At 32.5% G+C, this 20,925-nt stretch overlaps 1 protein-coding gene across 4 annotated transcripts; it reads right to left on the bottom strand.

Annotated features, from left to right (window-relative positions):
• Positions 1-10,260: 10,260 nt before the first annotated feature.
• On the bottom strand, positions 10,261-14,454 carry LOC142614192 (uncharacterized). 4 transcript variants are annotated; one of them, XR_012840373.1, is made up of 9 exons: positions 14,288-14,412; positions 14,141-14,200; positions 13,961-14,052; positions 13,717-13,755; positions 13,573-13,626; positions 12,262-12,336; positions 11,569-11,634; positions 10,531-10,584; positions 10,261-10,436 (listed from the first exon to the last, which is right to left on the bottom strand). XR_012840373.1 is itself a non-coding variant. In XM_075786743.1 (8 exons), exons 2-7 carry the CDS (start codon positions 14,175-14,177, stop codon positions 11,605-11,607), a joined length of 327 nt encoding a protein of 108 aa, XP_075642858.1. In that variant the 5' UTR covers positions 14,178-14,200; positions 14,288-14,412; the 3' UTR covers positions 10,261-10,584; positions 11,569-11,604. The 4 variants fall into 4 exon arrangements, 2 of the variants coding, with proteins under 2 accessions (XP_075642858.1, XP_075642857.1); XR_012840372.1 differs by lacking the exon at positions 10,261-10,436 and adding an exon at positions 11,387-11,429 and having other exon boundaries at positions 10,522-10,584; XM_075786743.1 differs by having other exon boundaries at positions 10,261-10,584.
• Between the last annotated feature and the right edge of the window lie 6,471 nt (positions 14,455-20,925).

Below are 20,925 nucleotides of genomic sequence, written 5' to 3'. Positions count from 1 at the left end.
AGGTGGATGGCTTTCGAGTATTTATAGGGAAAACTTTGTAGACAATATTAGACGAAGTCTTAAGAAGAGAGGAAAAAAAAAATAGGGAAGGGAACAAAAAAGTTGGAGTTGGTACTAATTAACTAGGGAAAAGAGAAACGCCGGACCGCCAGCGCGCCAGAGTAGGTAGCTTTGCATACTTCGGCTTATTACTAGAAGCTCTTAGCTGATTACAGTGAAGCAACCTTTTGAATTATCATAGTAATAAATCTAGAATTACATCCAATTTCATGACATACTAAAGTTTTAATTGGTTGACTCACGACATACAAAAGTTTTAATTGGTTTTTTTTTTTTTTTGAGGGGGAAATGTTTTAATTGGTCGACTCAATGTGATCGACACTTTTCCCCACTATTTTATGCATAAATCTACTACTAACCATCCATTACTTCAACATGTGAAATTGTGTGAGTCCGTTGTAATGTTATTAAGAGATTAAAGTTATAAAATGATTTAAAACTATTAAGTTTAATTGATAACTAAATTGATAAAGAGGTTTTTAGATTTGTGAATTGAGAAATGATAAAGAAAGACATGGTAAAAGTGTTGTTATTTTATCTTATAAATATTTAATTTCACACTTGAATTCAAATAATTCAATACTAATGATCAACAACGTTGATTTATTATTGTTATTATTATTGGCATCAACTTCGAATGTCTTTTTTGATAATAATAAAACGGCATTTTTATCTTTTCACTTTTTTTTTGGATAAAAAATTGAATAGAAATTAAAAGAAATAAAATTTTCAAAAACTTATAGATTTCCAAAATCAACCATAGAGTGATATCTTAAAACCCCAAGAATTTGGTCTAATAGTTCCTAAAGTTCATGAGATTCATGACATCTTAAATCCAAACTCTTAGCTAGCATCTTAAGGCCAACCAATGGCGAAACCAGAAATTTTTGCTTAGAGGCTAAGTTGCAACACTAATATATTAGTCAAGAACCCCCCCCTCACCCATATACACACACTTTTTTATATGATAAGTTATATGTATACACACATCCCAAAAAAAAGTTTAGTATTTTTTATCAAAACTATATTTGATGACAATCTTTCATAAAATAAAATTCATCTTATACCATTTTCACTATAAAATTTTTAAAAAGTTTCATTTTCAATTCAAATTATCAAATTTTATACCAAAGTGAGTAAAAAATATTTCAATTGAACTAATAAAATTTCAAAAATATGAATAATCCAAAACTTGAAGGAACAAGTTTGGCTCCAAACATATTTGAAAGTATCTTACTCTAACCTATTATATGGCAATTAAAGAAACATTTCATGTATAGTTTTAGTCACAAAATATTTTAATGAGTCAATGAATTGTTTAGTTGCCACATAATATGGATTGAAAAAGATAGATCCAAACATGTTTGGTACCAAATTTTTAAAAAAAAAATATTAACAAATATAAGAACACATTTTACAATAAAGAATAAAATGGAGAAAAATAAAGTATTGTCTCTATAACTATTAGACCAATTATATTTTTAAGAGCATCATTAAACTAATTCAAATATTTTGGGAGGTAGGGGGCAACTCCTACCTTTGTAGGCTAAATTTTCAAAATGTTAAAATAATTACCCATGTGTGTAGCTCTACCACTGGGGCTAACCCTAAGGTTTCCTCTTTATAATTACGTGGCATGTATGAGACGGAAAGAATAAACACACATGGGGATAGTCAAATCTTTTGAGAAAGAAACTCTCTATCAAGGTCTTTTCAAAATTTGCTAATCAAGGTAAAAAAAAAAAAAAACTTGAAAAACTTGTTTGAGCTATTTAGCTACCTTAAAGCTCTTATATAAGGCCTTCCTAACGCAATGTCAAACGAGCAAGATAAGAAAGAACAATTACATGGGGTATCTTAGAAGAAAGTATCATTACAGTGGGTATCTTAGATTGTAGTCAAAACATTTCAGTGGAAAGGAAGGTCTAATTAAGTCAGGGCCCTTGCTCCTTAGAACAACATTTTACGAAATTTCTTGCTTAAAACCATTATTGGATCGACTTTAAATTCTTGTTATACAAATTACAGCATTGTAAATTAACCTTGGCTATGAAACCACCTCATTGAAATCAAGTTCTAGGCTTCTAGCTTGTTCAACTGTGTTCATTTTTACTCATTGACATGATTATGAAAGAAGTGTTCAGTGAACCCATGTGTGCTAGACAAGGTTCTACGTACGTACAACTAGAATTGGTCAACATGGTATTATTTTTTGTTGTTTTTTTTTAAGTTACATGGTGAACACATGTATGAGAGGAGGTCCCAAAGTGGAGGGAGACTCACCTGCTCTGTTGACCAAATGAACTCACTAGAATTATTGATCAAGGTTCTTTCTAAACACCTTCTCAAAAAAAAAGGTTCTTTCTAAATATAGTGCCCTTTTAATTTTTAAATTGTGACTATAATGACTAAAGGGAAAGTGAACCCGTGGCCGACTACTCTTTTTTTGCTTTGGTTCCTTTATTTTATTTTGGGTAAACTACATATTTAGTCCTTAGTTTTTATACCATATTTCAATTTAGTCCTTAACTTTTCAATTGTGTCAATTTGGTCCTTAACCTTTTAATGTCATGTCAATTTAGTCTTTGTCATTATATATTAGATGAAAATTGTTTACATAGCAAACAGCCAAAATAAAATTTTAGTTTATTGTCACATCAATAGAACCTAATTTTTTATTTTGGCCATTAGACACGTCATTAATTTTCATCCAAAAGATAACTATAGGGATTAAATTGACACGGTACTGAAAGGTTAGTGACCAAATTGATATAATTAAAAGGTTAGGGATCGAATTGAAATATGGTATATAGGATAAGGACCAAATACGTAGTTTACCCTTTTATTTTTCTAGAGTTGCCAAAGTTTACTCTGTTGTATTACAATAGAGTAAGCAACAATTGATACAATTCTTCAACAAAATAAATGTGAATGAACATTTTTTTGGCTGTTGTACAGTCTTACTTTTAATTTTACATTTCCACCCCCTCTTTCTTCTTTTTTTGGGGTACTTAGTTGTTTTCTTCTGCTAATATGTTGACATTTGATACGACCCATATTAAAGAAAATTTGGCTTTACACGTTCTTAAAGGGTATGGCCCTGAAATCAATCAAGATTAATAAATAGAAATAGTAGGTGATTGTATTCTTGTTATATATGTATTCAGAATAATGCAATAGTCTGAAACAAGATAAAAAGGAATATTAGGTTAATCTGATCCATCCAGTAATATGATTAAAAAAAACATATATGTGGGGTAGGAAAACTACTATTTTTAGCCTATGATTCTTCAATTGTAAGCGACTTTTTTTATTATTATTAATTAAGTCCAATTTAATTAAAGCCATCAAAGAGCATATTATTAACATATGCAGTACACATTCATCAAAAAGCATATGCAGTACACTCTACACTCCTATGATTTGATTCTAGAAAAATTTTTGAAACAAATAAAATGGCACAACTTGTGCCACAAATGTTTACGTGATAGACTATGAGTGATAAATAAAAAGTTTTAGATTTATATAAATGTGACAAACAACCAATCACAGCCTGATAAGTAAGATAATGTGACAAAAACTATAACTCACAGAGTGTGACTGGTCATCACACAGCCACATCGATTGGGAAAGGGTGATAGAATTGGAGAGTAGTTCCAGTACCACATTTCCCAATCTATGGCTGTGTGATGACCAATGGCATGATCTAATTCATTGAACCATGCACAGTCCTTTCCAAACAGACAATGCTGGCCGTACACGTGGTCAATAAATTCTTTTTTTTTTTTTTTGAGAAAATGGTGAATAATTACTTAATCAATCAGCATCTGCCTTTTTTCTTTTTCTTTTTTCTTTTTTTTCAAGTCACGTCCATGCAAAAAATTGTAAATTTTTTTTTCTAAAATTTGAAAATGATGCATGAACTTATAGAAATTAATAAGACCCTGTTTCTCTTTCTCGTGACATTTATAACCTATCGGATCGGATTTACTTGCTTTAACGTCTTCCTTTACCCATTTTTATTTATTACTCGGGATTCCCTATTTTGATGGAGACCCTTTGCAACACACACAGTGTGTGGAGTAATTCCATTGTACCTATGGCTATGGCTATGGCTATGGCAGTGACATTTGCTTGTGTGATTTCTACGACTCCTTGCCTATGTAAAACCCCACAAGGACTTTCAGTACTACTTGTACTGAAAGATAATTGAAAGCTATTTCCAGGGTTTGAAAAATGAAAAACGCAATGATGGATTCCTACAAGAACAACATTTTTTTTTTTCCTTTTCTTTTTTTTTGCGCAGGACCAAGAGAATATATAATTAGGAGAGTACTAGTTTTACCTAACTGAATCTATTTGTCCAGTCTTGTGAAAAGCTTGTAACAAAAAGTAATATTATTGGTCATATGGCACATCCATATATAGGTAAGGTAATTTTCTGTCTCAGGAATCGTTACATGCATAAACCACATTAAAAGTTCCGTGATTCTCAACTTCCAGCATATGACTGTGTAGTTCTTCCTAAACTGGGATATTTCACGGTTGCCACATTCTGACCATTATGATTATAGTTACCTATTTAGGATTAGAGTCCCCATTGAAGGTTTTTATTTATTTATTTACTTTTTTAAAAAAAATGGGGAGGGATTAAGACCAGAAATTGAAACTATCAGAAATCCTACAATGGGTGGTGTTAGTTTCAATAACTCTCTAATCAAACAATTTTACAAAATATTTCCTAATTGTCAAAGTAATAGATAATAAAGTGCTATTAGTAGTGGATCAAGATAAAAATTAGTTAAAACTTATTAATTCAACTATTGTAAAAAAACGCTTATCATTATATTGTACACGTTGAATTATACACTACTGCATATATTCCAGCTGAAATCTGGCTTTTAGAAGTTGATTTTAAATACCATTTTAGTTACAATTGTATGTGATGATTTTACAAATATAATGGAAAACGTGTTTTTAAAACACGATTTTAACTATATGTTCAATGCATACATATAAGGTGTAACTATCACGGTGTCACCACTACTCGAAAAACAAATTTGTAAAAATTATTGCTGGTTACGGTTTTTTTTTTTTACAAGATAGAAATTTTCCTCTAGCCTAATCTAAATGTATATGTGTATGAAACTCCCGCCTAGAAACTTAAACTCTAACCGTTACCCCTTATACCTTACAAACACTTAATACTTGTAAAGTTACCATCGCGTTGAAGGTGCGCGATCGTTGGTTACATTATTTCTTATATTATGATTATGTTTTGTTGGATGAGCAATAACTATCAGTCACCTCCAAGTCTCCAACGCAGATTTAGCGACTTCTACAATTTTTTATTTTACTAAAAAATAAGTTATAGTATTAACCACATGGCTTCAAAGGGCAAAGGCCGCTCGGACAAGAAGCGTGCGGTGATTTTGAAAGCCAAACTTCTTTTTCTTCTTACGTTACTGTTGAGTATTGACCAGTAGCTTCACAGTTCACTCAAAGGATAGAAGCTGGGCACCATAAAAAAATAAAAAAGGATAGAAGCTGGACTCCATATCGATCTTTCAACTAACTAGTTTGTGTACGTATATGCATTTGCATTGCAAGAGTACTTAAGAATTTTTAATATAAATTGTGTAATATATATATATATATATATGGCTTAGATTAAATCATACATAATATAATTTTAAATAATAATCCATCACTAATAACTATTTATTAATTTCATGTTTTGAAAATTCTAATGTTGAATAATATCTTTTTTATGTTCTTAACATGCATGCTAAATTCATCTTTTATTTATAATTCTAAAAAATCTAAACTTAAAATTTAAACATTCTATAGATGAAATCGTTATATATTTCTTATTATCTTGAAATTTTGTAAGCATGGAGGGTTTAAAAGAAAATATAATCTAATGATATATTTATCAAAATTTGAACAAAAAAAAAAAAAAAGCTATTGAGTGGTGTAATATTATTATGTAACTTGAATCCAACTCATTATATATATATATATACACACACACACACACACATATATATTAGACTCATTACACGCACTTTGCGAGTGCAATTAGACTCATTTTTATTTTTTTATTTTGGATTTAGTGAAATAATGTTCAAAAGTGAGATAGAGATATTTTTCAAATTTTTAGGATCTTTCTCTAAGTGAGATTTGATAAAAGTTTGAAAGTCTAAAACTTAGGAAATTTTTTTAAAATAGTAATCTTTTAACCAGTTTGTGTTTTTAAATTTGAAATTATTTAGGGTAAATTGCAAAGTACACCCCTGAAATTTGAGATTGTTTGGATTTTACACCCTAAAGTTTGAGAAACTTGCTTTAATGCCCCAAATTAAGCATAGTTCTGTAAGTAAAATCACAGCTTCAATTAGTTTTGGCTGTTAAGTGACACCTCATCATGCTGACCTGACATTTTTTTTTTCCAAATTAGCTCGGAGCCCTTTTGCCCAAAACTCACAACATAGCCCAGATTTTAATGAAACATTGTTTCACAGCTATTCTCAAACTCAAAACCCCACAAACACCTCATTCCCAAATTTGTTTTTTACAAATTTTGGCAATGCAGTCTTTTTTTTTTCACCAAGGGCCCCTTTAAATCACAGATAAGTACTATGTTCTCAACCTTACTTATCTTTCCTCCAATTTTTGTTGTCATTCACAATATCATCTTTTTAATCTATAACCCCATCCCAATCTCCACATCTTACTTCTTCTTTTTTTCCCCTATATTCCTCCTATACATGCTGTCCTTTTCTTCTTTCTTCTTAGTTCAATTTTTTTTTTTTTTTTCCTTTGAATTCTATTGATTTATCGTTTGTTAAGAATTTCTTTAATCTATTTTTATCTTGAAAATTTAAAGACAGTCACTTGATTAACAAAATTATTATAAAAAAAAAAAATTTGGGAATGAGGTGTTCATGGAATTTTTGAGTTTGGGAATAGCTGTAAAATGGTGTCATATAAACTCTGTAGTTAATTTGTGTTATGAGTTTTGGGCAAAATGACTGTTTAAGGCCTGATTTGGCACCCAAAAAAAAAAAAAAAACATATCAACATGATGAGGTGTCACTTAACAACCAAAACTAACAGAGGGTGTGATTTTGCTAACGAAACCAAACTTTGGGGTGCAAAATCAAGCTTCTCAAACTTTAGGGTTTAAAATCCAAGCAACCCCAAACTTCAAGAGTGCACTTTGCAATTTACCCAATTATTTAACTAAAAAATAGGGGTATTTTAGAAAGTTTAAGAATTTGTGTGAGGATATTTTAGTACACAAAATAATGAAACTCAAACAGGAAATCATGTTATTAATAGTATAGATATATGAGATGGGTTCAAGTTACACTTGACGTAATTTTCTAAACTATTGGATTTAAGTAGATCCAATGGTCAAAAAAGGCATTTATTAAAATTGATATTCTTATTAATTTCATTTATTATCTCTTATTTATGACATTCCACACTTATCTCTTAACCCAGAAAAAGGTATATGTATCTCTCTCTCTCTCTCTCCATGGCAAAGTCGTCGACAGCCAAAAAAAAAAGGACAAATTACATTTTACCACCCTAACCTATATACCAAATTACACTTTGGACCCTAAACTATTTGAATGCATATTTGGCACCTTAACTATTACACTTATTACATTTTGCACCCCCGATATTAGTTTTACCATTAAGTTAGACAAAAATTAATAGTACATGACTTACACATGATTTTTGCTTAAATGACACACTGCTTAAAGACAAAAACACCCTCTTCACAAACAATTAAAAACAAAAGCTTATTTCATTACAGCACAAGTACAGATCCAATGATTTCCCCTTAACAAAATACCCATAATAATAGCATATTTAGCATGTGATTTTTCATTTTAAAAGGAGCAATAGCAATGAGTGCCATATCTTGTTGAATATATAGGTATATACAAGAATAGGTTGTAATAATGTTGTTTGAGTTTAGAAAATATTGTTTCATAAAGTGAAAATTCAGGTTCTAAATTTTTAATTGAAAATTCTGGATTAAACATTTTTGATTGGTCGAAGCTTTGGCTCAATCGATCGAAATGGTAAACAAAAAATCCTGGAGCTTCTGCCTGGTTCTATTGCTAGTCAATTTCTATTCGGTTGATCGAAAAGAGCATTCAATTGATTGAAAGAACCTATCAATTGATCGAAATTCGAAAGCTGAATTTTCTGCAGAATTTTTCTGGTGACTATTCGAAAAGGTTGAAGAGGTTTCAAGCCTTGTGAATAGTTTTATAAAACATTTTAACTCTCTATACGAGCCTTTTGATGAAATATAACCCTATGAGTATAAATAGAGGCTTATGTTCACTTGAAAAATAACTAACTCCACAAAAATAGTAAGTTAGAGAGATATACAAGAAATCCTATGGTTATTCTCCAGAATTATTATCTGTAGAACCCAACATCTTGGTTGTATCTTAAGGATAAATTTGCATAACCCTTTAGCAACAATAGTGTAGAGGGCAAATATTGTCTAAGAAAATCAACATTGTGCTTACAAGGTATCTATTTTCTATTTGTCTTTTGTATTAATCTTGTTCTTCCATTATTACTTTGTATAATATCCCCAACAATCTTAGACAATATATTCTACAATGGAAGGAACAAGTGATGTTTCAGCGTTGAAGATGTTGAATCATGAGTTGGTAAAATTAGATCGCTTTAATGGATCCAATTTCTCTCGATGGAAAGACAAGATGAAAATCCTACTTACTGCACTCAAACTCTTCTATGTCTTGGACCCGAATTTGATGCATTTTCCAACTGCAAGTGACAAAGACACTGATGAGATAAAGGAGTCCAAATCTTCTGTCCCACTTTTCCTGCTCCACTCTATACTCCACCAATAAAGACTTACCACGTGTTCACCTAATTAATTAAATACTATCCTTATTGAATTATTAATGCTACCGTTATTAATTAATAGTATTATTTAATTAATTAGGTGAACACGTGGTAAGTCTTTATTGGTGGAGTATAGAGTGGAACAGGAAAAGTGGGACAGAAGATTTAGACTCGAGATAAAGGTGCAAAGAAAGAAACAAGAGGAAGACTAACTGATTTGCAGAGGGCACATTCTCAATACTCTTTCGGATCGTCTCTATGATCTCTACACATCACTGAAGTCGCCGAGGGAGATATAGAATGCTTTGGAGGCAAAGTACAAAATTGAATTTCGAAGAAATTTAATTTCTTTAGTCTAGCTAGATTCTTTGGGCTATCCGGCTATGGAGACTCTGAAAGAGGTGTAATTATAAAAGTTACTAGAAGTACTTTGGTGGTAATGAAGGGAGAAAAGACTTTCAAGAATTTGTACAAGTTAATTGATGATACAATTAAAGGTGTACCACATGGTTGAGTGCATAAAAGAGCAAAAGGTAGGAAAGAGCTTTTGGGCTGAAATAGGCACTAGTGCAAATACCTCATGGGCTGAAGCTGAAGATTTGTTAAATCTTTTCCACAAGAAGTAGTTTATAGGTTCCGTAGTTGGTTTTTGAATCCCTTATCAGTTAGAAGAATAATAAAGAGATGAGCTTCTATTAAAGTGCTAATCCTTATTGATTAAAAAATAATAAAATAATGGAATAGTTTAATGAAATTAGAGGGTGTGATAGTCACTGTAAATAGAGTGGTGGTGAAGTCTTCGTGTGTTTGAGAGTTGGAAGACAAAGTTTTGTTGTCCAGTATATTTGTGTGTGAACACTTTAGAGTGTATCGGGAATTTGAGTTAATTTATGTTTGTGAGTGTTGTTGTAATCCTTATCATTGAACGAGGTTTTTTGGGCTGCCATTACTCATGGATGTAGGCATACATTTTACCAAAGCATGTTCAATTCCATATCTTGCGTTGGTTGCCCTTTATTGTTTTGCGTGCTTTTCACAACAGCAAACAAGTTTACTTAACATGTCTTGATACTTTGTTATTTTCCAATGCATTCGTTTTTGGTAAAGATGGAATCATAAAAGCTTTAGCAATCAAGAATATGTCTCCCCTAGTCAGAGTTAACATACTTCTACAAATAGCACTCATTACTTTCTGTTAACGTACACTCATATGTGGGCTTGGCCCATTTAGATCACTTACTTGTACTGCACACTGTACTACTTGTACTGCACTCATATTTACTTGTACAGCACTCATATGCCTCCTATATATAGGCACTCATGTATATTATTTTACTTGAGAAATACAATATTATTCAATTCAGTATTTCTAACACTTTCAAATAAAGAGGCCTTTAAGATCCCCATAATCATGCATCTTCAGCATATCAAGTCCAAAGTGCAAGCATTTGTAACATAGAGGTAGCAGTTCACTGAATTATATATCAAGAATCAACACTAAATAACAGGAAAAGAAGAAGAAAAAGATGATGAATATAACGAAACTCAAGGTACACTGTAGAAGACCTGCAAGTCGACTCATAAGTAAAATTGCATATGCTGATATGCATCCAAGCCCACCTGAGATGAGACAGCAAAGATAATTGCATGGGCCTTAAGTTACTTATACGTATGAATCTTATATTTACAGAGGCAACATAAATTTAGAGGTACAGAAGCAAATATAACACGTATAAAAAAATGAAAATTTGTATATTGTAGAAAGCAAAACAAAGATTGCACCAAAATGAAATGATCCAATAACTTAAAGCAACCTGTCCCCTATCTTTGAGGATCAGAAATGCATATATCATACATGTTGAACAAAAATATTAAGTGGTGATATATCATCGCATGGCATGCAAAAGATTTCAAGGTGAAAATTCATCATAAAAATATGGTTGCAACATGCCATTCAAGCTTATCAAATAGAATAATGAACCAGTCACAACTAGGACCCATATCATCAATTTCACTTAAGAAGAAGTATGTGCTTTATAAACAACATCAAGTTCTTTGGCATATACGGCTAAAAGAAACAACCAATATAGGTTGAAAAAAATACAGAAGCTAGCTAACTTGCTGTTGCCCAGGTGGTAAAATGTCTATGGAAAAGACAAATAAAACCTTACCAATAATGTGCCACATTCTAAACTTGTCCTACTTCTAACTTTTTATAAGTCCTTCTATAGGATTTCTAATTTGATCAATTTAATTATTCTATTAGATATCATGAACTTGTAAATCAATTCTGCTACAAACAACTAGACATAGGGTTATCAACATTACAGAAATTCATAAATTATCACATATTAATGGGGTCACATCTCCTTGTGTAAGAAGCAACTACACATTCAAACTTAGAAATGAAGAGCTCACAGACCTTTACATTCTCCATCTAAACAACTTCCACATATAATATTTACCTGAAATTACACAAAAGAATACACTGAGGGAATTGGTAGAACAAGAGAGTTTGACCAAAAGAAATGGGAACTTACAGAAGTAATATAACAGAATTCTATGAATTTACCAACATAAAAGAATAGTTTAAATAAAACCAACCTGAGCTGTACGTCCCATTTTGTCATAACTCTGCTCTCAATTCATCAGGTCGCCATTGAAAAAGTCCTAAATATACAGAGAAATAATGATAAGTAAGACGATCATGTTTACAAATTTGGCAACTTATCCATGAAGACATTAGGTCTAAATTTCTAACAAGAATAGTTTACTCTGGAAACCATTACAGAAATGTCTGACTTCCTTCTGCTTGTAAACCAAGAGTGTGAAGGCACAGTATGCTAAAGAAAGAGAGAGTGGAGAAGCGGTGATAACGGTCTAAAAGACAAACAAAAAGTAGTCATTACCATTCAAATCATATAAAATATTTCTTATTGCAATTGGGTTCATGGAACTTTAGCTGCTATGCTATTAGAATTCTGGAGCTCTACTGTGCTCTACGAGCAGGAGCCAAGCAGACTCCTATATCATAATATTGATAATAAAGATGTGCAGTCCTTTTTGCAGTTCTTCTTTTGTCGCTGATTCTTTTACAGATTCAACATCAACTTGAGTCATCTTAACCACCCTCCCCCACCACAGGAAATAAATAAATAAATACAATGACAATCTGGTACAGCTCTTTCCCACAGTAGAAAACGAATTGCAATGCACAGAAAGTGCTACATACATTACTCATCATGCTTATAATTACAAAGTTTCTCAAAATGCTGTTCAGGTTGAAATACAGCTTACTTGAACAAAGTCAACTATCCCCAAACCAGTAACGAAGTAGTTGAGCTTATCAAATCGGCCAAAATCTACATATCCCTGCATGAGTATAAGCACATTCACACCATGTGAATCATATTTGTTAAAGAGAAGAATATGCAGGAAGTTTTTATTTGTGTGTGTGTATAAGTAAAGAAAATGCAGGAAGCATACAGTGACAAAGAATTTCTTTTTCCGTTTTCACCATATAGCAATTCATAAGCGCACACAACTCTGATATTATCTCACATTACAATATATATGATCTCACAGTACAATATATATGATCCTCATGAATGATTCTTAAAACTGTCAACAAGCTCTAGCTCAACTAGCACTTCCTCCTTCCATAAAAATGGGACAGAGTGTAAGATCATGAGTACATAACTCACAGCTTGTGTAATTTACTAATACAGGAAAAATGAATGATATTTTAAACCAATCAATTTTACTTGAACAAAAGGCCATGACACAATGGAACAAGATGCAGTTGTTACAAGGATTTATGTGAATGGACTTAAAAGACTCATATTTATGCGTCTTTATCAATGTCAAGTGTGCAGAAAAGCCAAGTCTCATGCATCACAGCTTATATTACTTCCCTTGTCACATTTAGACTAACAAAAATGGACTCTTTATGCAGGGGGCACCTGTCTTCTATATTTATCATCCATGCTTGAAATAAAGCTAATCCAATCAACCTAGAACCTGAATTTCCCGTTGCAATTATCTATTTGAATATATTCATGTGTGTATATAAATCATGTAATTTCAGTTTAATTAAGAGTACTATGTCATGGCATTGATTTTCTTGTCATACTTAAGATTCGCCCTCATATGCATGAATTATGCATGTTGTTAAGTACTAAACACAACAAGACTGAACATAAAGTTTCTAATTATTCACCGATTAACTGGGGAATGAACAGAATCACGACTAAGTACAGTGCAAAAACTTAATCGCCACTCAATTGTAGAAGCAATTAATATCTTGTGAGTCAAGCAAAATTTGAAGAAATTGAACTGACTTTATAATGAAATTTTAATGTAATTCTTCTTCTGTTAGCTATCAGTTTCCTGAGTGTCGGTTGTAAACTTGGATTAAATGGGTTAGGCCAGGTGCCTCAAGTTCAAGCGGTAATCAACCACAACATGCCATTAAATTATTTCCAGACTGAAATCATAAGTATTTGCATTAAGTGAATAAAAACATATACTATAACAAAAAAATAAAATAAATTTGACAAAATGGAAACATACGGATAGAGTATTTCAGAACGTGGTAGTAAGGACTACCTTTTGTGATCTACTCTCCACATCTTTGCAAAATCGAACCACCAAGTCAGAGTCCTGCAGCGGGACAAACACAAGTTGTAAAACCCTCCAGAATCAAAAATCTATGGACCATTCATTCAGATATCGTAAGTCGTAACACATTACCTTCCCTTCATATTGAAAAAGCTGCCCAACCCAGCCACTCTGATTAACAGCTCAAGAGAAAACAACTTTATCACACACTTTCATCTCTAGTGGACACGTAGCATTAGTTAAAACCAGTTCATTGATTACTCATCATCCTACTTAAACTAAGAGAGGCTTGTTCAAGAATAATGGACCTAAACAAAGCTCGTCTTAAAACAATTCACATATAATTTTATTGATACTTATTATGTATGTAGGATACGAAATCGAGAATGTGACCAGAGTTATCAAGAACGTAGCAATTGGAACGCGGTACCACAACCAAGGCAGCCCCGAGTGCCTGTAAAAGAACAGCTGAAACCAAATGAAGATTGCATATCAGACACAACCAAGAGAAGCATATCTCAATAATAACAATAATAATAGTTAAGATTTCACGTACTTGTGCCGATTATGAGTAACCAAGAAAGATAATGCATGTCTAGAAAATCCACTTGGTGAGCTGAGAAAAAGAAGTATAGAATAAGAAACCTAACAAGAACAATTGTGCATTATTAACATTTGGATTATCAATTGAAACCCCAAATACCTGGAAACTAGCGAGTGGCTTTTGCCCTTTCTCCTTAGGACATGTTCTTTAAGTGAAAATTACCCACTATTTTGGATCACCTGCTCTTATAATGGTGACATGTTCAAAGGGAGAAAAAGTTCCTCATCTGATAAGAGCAGGTGATCCACAATAGTGGGTAATTTTCAATTGAAGAACATGTCCCAAGCAGAAAATTACCAACTAATAAAAAGTTCCACATGACCCACAATAGTGAATATCATCACCTACTCTTTGTTTAGGGCTGGCTGTTTCACCTTTCAAATGATGATACTCGCTCCCTTTTAATTGGGTGCTACCTGTCTGTTTCCATCTAGCTTTGCCTTAATATGGTTATTGAGGTTAGACAATCATCACTTTTGCCAGTATGGTAGTATTCAATGCATATCCTGATGCTCATGACCTTTCAAAGGAAACTTGGTCTGTATGGAAATAGAATTTTTTTTTATTAGAAACTGGCTGATGTTTGGAAAAGCAAAAATCATAACTTGAAGGCTTTGGCTAATAGGTGATGAAAGTCCAACCCAAATTTATTACTAGAACCCCCACACACACAATCTCTAAATCAATACAGGTCTGGCAGGTTCGGTGGGTTGAATGGGTCATAAATTTTCAAATGCAGCATTCATGTTCTTCTTCCCTCAATTTTTTATAGTTTTTCTATAAAATATTAAGGATAACCTTATCTAATTATTTTCTCTCTGCAGGATTAAAATGCCTGAGACCTATGTTGTTCACCTTGGAAATAGCAGCTAAAAGGGTTTTGCGTGAACATGTCAGGGAGTCTCTTGGAGTGTGAAATGAAGATTTACTATTTGCCATCATAAACAGTAAGCATTCATCACTGATGAGATCACATGCAAGATTTTTGCTATTTCAACTGTTTCTTTACAGATCAAGGCACTTGTCTGTAATTAATGAACGATGTGGTCTCATGCTAGGCTATATTTGTTTACTCTGCCATGGCTTATTTGGTAAATGCTTGACCATAATTGCATGTTTGCTAGTGCTAATTTCTTTTTCATATGTGGTTGCTTCTATAGTGCATGTGAAATTTCTGTTAATTACCATAACATCCTTTACCCCACCTCCTTTACCCTCTTTCACAATTAAAAAAAAAAAGGAGAGGGAAAATTTTTTTTGATAAGGAGAGGGAAAATTAATACCAAAAGAATGCTTCTTAGGTTTATGCTAGTTATTGGTATTTTCATAGCTCATTGAAACTAAATTACTCAATATAACTACATGTGTATCACGTGGAAAAGGCCAGGATCTGTTTCTGCGTTCATTCTATGAAAGCTTGCAAATTGCAATTGATCGAAGAAAAGAAGTTGCAGGTGCCAACAATGCATGCAGTAATTGTTGGAAGTGACATGACTGCTCAGACTAAGTTTGAATCAGAATTACGTAATTTTGTAGTGCTGAAGAAATTCGAGATCGAGTTCACTTTGCAAATAAAACTCTAACAGTAGCCCCTTATCTAGCTGCGATTGATGTTCTTGTGCAGAATTCCCAGGTAATCTTCCATGCTCATAGCGTTCTCTCTCTCACCTGCTGCTTTATGTGGAAGGCACTTGCCATCACATCAAGGCCTGATCCCTCGCTCTACATTAGTGGATTTGTTATGTATCTTATATGGCTTCTTTGTTTGTTGTTCTTCTTGCAATTATCATGTGTACATTGGTTATTTCTGTTTAAACAACAGCAACAGCATCGTTATGAGGCTAATGGTGGATAAAGTTGCTGTCAATTAACATTACAATATTTGTCTATCCTTTTTCTTTTTTTTTTAAATTTAAAATAGGTTTTCCTTAGAACAAATAAGTGAGATTACATTTATGATTACTATGTGTTGATGCACCCTTAGATAGTAAAGAACAAGTAGTTTCTTTCTAATGTAATGGCTATAGATCTATTTTATTTTAGATTGGCATAAAAAGAACAAAATCTTTTATGACTCTATCCCACCTATTGATTTTTCCTTCTGGCTCAACCAATCATAAATTTTCATGTTTTTTTTTTCATTTTATTCTTTGGCTATTTTATAAAGAAATAAAAAAAAGAAAATGAGACAATTGTGATTAGTGGAGCATAAAATGGAATGCAAAGTGGGATAGAGTATTTTTGTTTGCATGAAACTGCACTCCTCCATTAAATCATGAGTCTCATTTGAGTGAGTTAGGACATCATATTTACTGAGAATCATCTCATGGTATGTAGGGTTCACAATTGAGAGAAGAGGGCTAGATGTTGTACTTTGGAACAAACATGTCCATATTTAGTATCTACCTTCCAAACTGTTGCTTTTTTTTTTTTTTTGGAGAAGGTCCAAACTGTTGCTAAGGCTACTGATTTGCCAACTTAAAGAGAGGATTAGTTTCTTAAATATAATTAGTCATTTCCAATTTACCCTCTTGTGGTTTGGACCATGTCATATAATTTAAAATTTTAATTGTTAAATTTACACTCCTAAAGTTTGAACTGAACTAAAGCCAATTAGGTTATGTCAAAAGTAATAGATTTTATATGTTGTGGATAACTAAACCTTCAGTTTTATCACTATTCATTGGAATTCTTCTTCTACCGTCGTTGATCTAACCCTTAAAACACAATTGTACATAAATTTAATGAAACTTAAAACAAATATTATAAAGCGAAGTCCTTAATTCAATTCCCATGAATATAAAAATTATTAACTAATAGAATAAGAAATTGATCTCAAAATTAACAAATCTTAATTCATCACAATGCAAATGCAAAAATTTCAAGTTTAGGGGGTAAAAAAAAAAAAAAGCAAATTGAAAAACCACTGTCATTAGCAACCTAGCTCCCAACCTAACAAAAATCAACCACCTAAAATACATAATTGCTTTCATATTATAACAAACCTACACTCTTTTAACAAAAACACCTCCAATCTCATCCACAAATGCCTTAACATTTGTTATAGTAAGAACCACCTTTGTCGGCAGCCTCCTTAGCCAACTCCTACCATTTCATGGCATTCCCTTCTCATTTATTTCCCTCTCTTTCCATCCCCCACGACCAATCCCAAGCACATCTTAATCTCATCACCTTCAATAATCCCACCATTATTTGTTGTCACCTTCACACTCGTCTTCAACACATCTTCAATCAGCTTCACATTTGACCCTTGTTTCGGCCATTGTGAAAACGCTACCATTGGCACCCCTAAAACCAAACTTTCCAAAGTTGAATTCCACCCACAATGTGTCACAAAGCATGCATCCCACTGAATGATGTGATAGAACATCCACGTGGGAATTTTTATGTTCAAAAATCAAACAACATAAGATAAGGATCAATTCAAGTTAAATTTTTTTTTTAAAGTTCATCAGTTGAATTCATATAAATTTAAATTTAAATGGGAGTTGGTTCCTATTTTTTAGGAGTGGTTAGGATTTCAGGTTTTGCTATTTATGTGCTTTGAAAAATTAATGAAAGTTGAAGAAAAAAATTAACCCAAAAAGTATACTCTCCCTTTCAAGTTCAAGAGGCTTTTCCCTATAAAAAAAAAAAAAAAAAAGTTTAGGGAGCCAGTCACCTTGAATCAACTAAGTTATCTCTTATTTTTACAGTTGATAACATTAAAAATAATATTTTTTATATGTTGTAAATAAATAAACCTTCGGTTTTATCAACTTTCTTTTTATTCAGTTGAATTCATCTTCCAATTCTTCTTCTACATAACGATTCTTCTACAGTCATCGATCTAAGTGTATTTATGTACGTACAATTGTGTTTATGTAAATTGAAGAACCACCTTCATTGGCAGCCTCCCTAGCCAACAAGAATCAACCACCTAAAATATTTGCTTTCATTTCATTAGCAAACCTACCCTCTTTTAACAAGAACATCTTCAATCTCATTGATAATTGCTTAAAATTACACTGTTATCTTAGTTTTGGTAGGCAATATCACGTCAATTGAATGTTTAATTACACGTAAATATATGACTTTGAAAGATTTCTTTGAAATATACTCACTTAGTGTATTTTTATCTAGGCAAAAATACAAAACTGGCTCTCTAACTTTCAACTTCTTTTATTTCAGTCCTCTAACTTTAAGTTTTTTCATTTCAGTCCTCTAACTTTCAATTTTTGTCAATTTAGGTTTCTGTTAGGACTCAGTTAAGATTACCATTAAACACACTGAAAAATGACCGTTTTACCCTTCTTTTTTATTTTTAAAAAAATTCAAAATTAAAAGAAAAACAACCCAATCAGCAACCAAATTCAGCTCCACCGTCAAGGCCAGCAACTCCACCCCAAATCAGCCACAACATGAACACAAATACAAACCCAGCAACACCAAATCAGCCAACAACAGACCCACCACACCCAGCAACACAAACAGAAACCCACCACACCCACTGCAGAGAAGAAGATGAAGAAGAGGGCCTAGAAGCGGAGCCGTTGGATCTCCCCGGCCACGGCGACTACACCAACATCTTCTCCGAGAAGGACTTCTTCTCCATCGTCGACCCAGTTCCGTTCATCCATCATCCTCTTCACCCATTCCGTGCCGCCTTTCCCTTCCCCATCACCAATCTCCTTTCCCTTCTCCGTTGCTGATCTCTTCTCCCTTCAATATTTTTTCTCTCTTCCTCCACTTCGCTGGCTTGCCCAGCCATCGATCGAAGGCCTCAAAACGCTCTTCGCCGGAGTACTCTGTGTTGAGTTCGGCTCTGATTGTGACTTCGATCTGCCCCTCTCTCTCTACTATCTTATTTTCTCTGTCGTGGGTGTGGTGGGTTTCTGTTTGTGTTGCTAGGTGTAGTGGGTATGTTGTTGGCTGATTTGGTGTTGCTGGGTTTGTATTTGTGTTCGTGTTGTGGCTGATTTAGGGTGGAGTTGCTAGCCTTGACATTGGAGCTGAATTTGGTTGTTGATTTGGTTGTTTTTCTTTTAATTATGAATTTTTTTTCAAGAAGGGTAAAATGGTCATTTTTCAGTGTGTTTAACGGTAATCTTAACTGAGTCCTAACAGAAGCCTGAATTGACAAAAATTGAAAGTTAGAGGACTAAAATGAAAAACATTGAAAGTTAGAGGGTCAGTTTTGCATTTTTGCCTTTTATTTAATAGGGAATTAAAACCAATCAAATAATCATACAGATATGCAGTCCAAAGAGTCCAAAGGTCAAGATCAATTAGGACATGGTTTTTGAAGTATTAAACAAGACAAAGATGTATGAAAATAAAAATAAAAAAAGGAAAGGAAAAAAAATATGTTCAAGCAGAAATTAGAAAAATCTTGATAACTATGACTCTCTCTGTTCGAAGGTTTGATTCCAATTCTTTTTATGCCATCGCCGGAAAAGATCTTGTTGTGTCGGGTTCTAATGCCGATTGAGAAACAGAAGAGTAAGTTCATGAACGGTTCATCAAGCGAGAGCCTGCAGACAGAAAATGAAATATTGTCAATCACCTGGAAAGATCCTACGCTATCTTGCTATTTTTACAATAAATTTTTGTACAAATTTCTGATTGACCTGATTCTTGTGACCACGAAAAGAAGACTCAAAGATATACAATTTTGTAGTTCATCACTAATTCAAAAAAATCAATGTAATTAATTCTGTTCTGCTCTAGTCAAAACAGCTAAAATATCTTATACCGGCATGCAATCTAAAACGATAATATCACATGTTCAACTTTGGATCAAATTCTAGCCAATTTGGAGGAATTTTAGCCATACCAGTTTTGAATCTTTTTATAATTAAAAAAAAAATCCTACTTTTTTACTTTTGGTCATCTATCAAATGTCAATCTATCTTTTCTTTTTACTTTTGTATTTTGTTTGATATGTTGTCCTTTACTCTTCCATCAATGCATGCTCTGTCCTCCACTTGGTTTTAAAAAATTTCTTTGTCTTGTTTTAGTGGAGAGTAATATTACATCCACCAATTATTTTATAACATTTTTACAAACTTTTAATATGACAAATTTTTACTAGACTTCATTTGGGCCCACCACTAACATCATTTTTTTACATACCAATAATCATTCACTATATCAGTAGTTTGTAAAATAGTTTGTGTTTATAGTATTTCCTTTTGGTGTAATACTCTTCCTTCAATGCTCTTTTGCCCACTTGTGTCTTAAAATTAAAATTTTTCCTTTGTTTTGTTTTTTTGAACCCGCACCACATGATATTAAACTAATATTTGGGCTTATATGTACTTTTAAGTTATATTATCTATATGTTTTCTATATACTAATGATTGAATTCAAGATTGATTTTACTAAAAAAAATTATTGCATGTTGACAGGTTTTTAAGATTTAGTATGATTTTTAGATATATTGAATGCTTTGAGAATATATTTAATTCTTAATCTCCCATTTAACATACCAATTGAATTATTTGCTCAATCACTCACATTTAATCTACTCTACATGTTTTTTGAGTGTTTTATTGTTTTATCTTCTGATTAGGTGAGTTGACTCTCTACCCTAATTAAATTAAATATAATCTAAGTTCATATGATAAAATACTAGGTGAATATTTGAATCTCTAGTGTTTTTATCCATTCATTTCTCTCAAATTTATTGTGTTATTTTCAATTGTAGTTTCAATTAATAATTATTTTGCTCTATC

The sequence above is a fragment of the Castanea sativa genome, chromosome 10 (assembly GCF_040712315.1).
Source record: "Castanea sativa cultivar Marrone di Chiusa Pesio chromosome 10, ASM4071231v1".
In the NCBI taxonomy this organism is placed as follows: domain Eukaryota; kingdom Viridiplantae; phylum Streptophyta; class Magnoliopsida; order Fagales; family Fagaceae; genus Castanea; species Castanea sativa.
The sequence above is the reverse complement of the archived record's forward strand: the minus strand, read 5'-3'. Positions and strand labels throughout refer to the sequence as shown.

Bases quoted from the DNA above. Each gene is read 5' to 3' on its own strand.
- LOC142614192 (XM_075786742.1), bottom strand. From the start codon at position 14,177: ATGCATTATCTTTCTTGGTTACTCATAATCGGCACAA. The intron at 13,756-13,960 runs GTATCCTACATA...GCTGTTAATCAG, and splicing joins CTGGTCACATTCTCGATTTC to AGTGGCTGGGTTGGGCAGCT. The intron at 13,627-13,716 runs GTAATGTGTTAC...GTCCCGCTGCAG, and splicing joins TTTTTCAATATGAAGGGAAG to GACTCTGACTTGGTGGTTCG.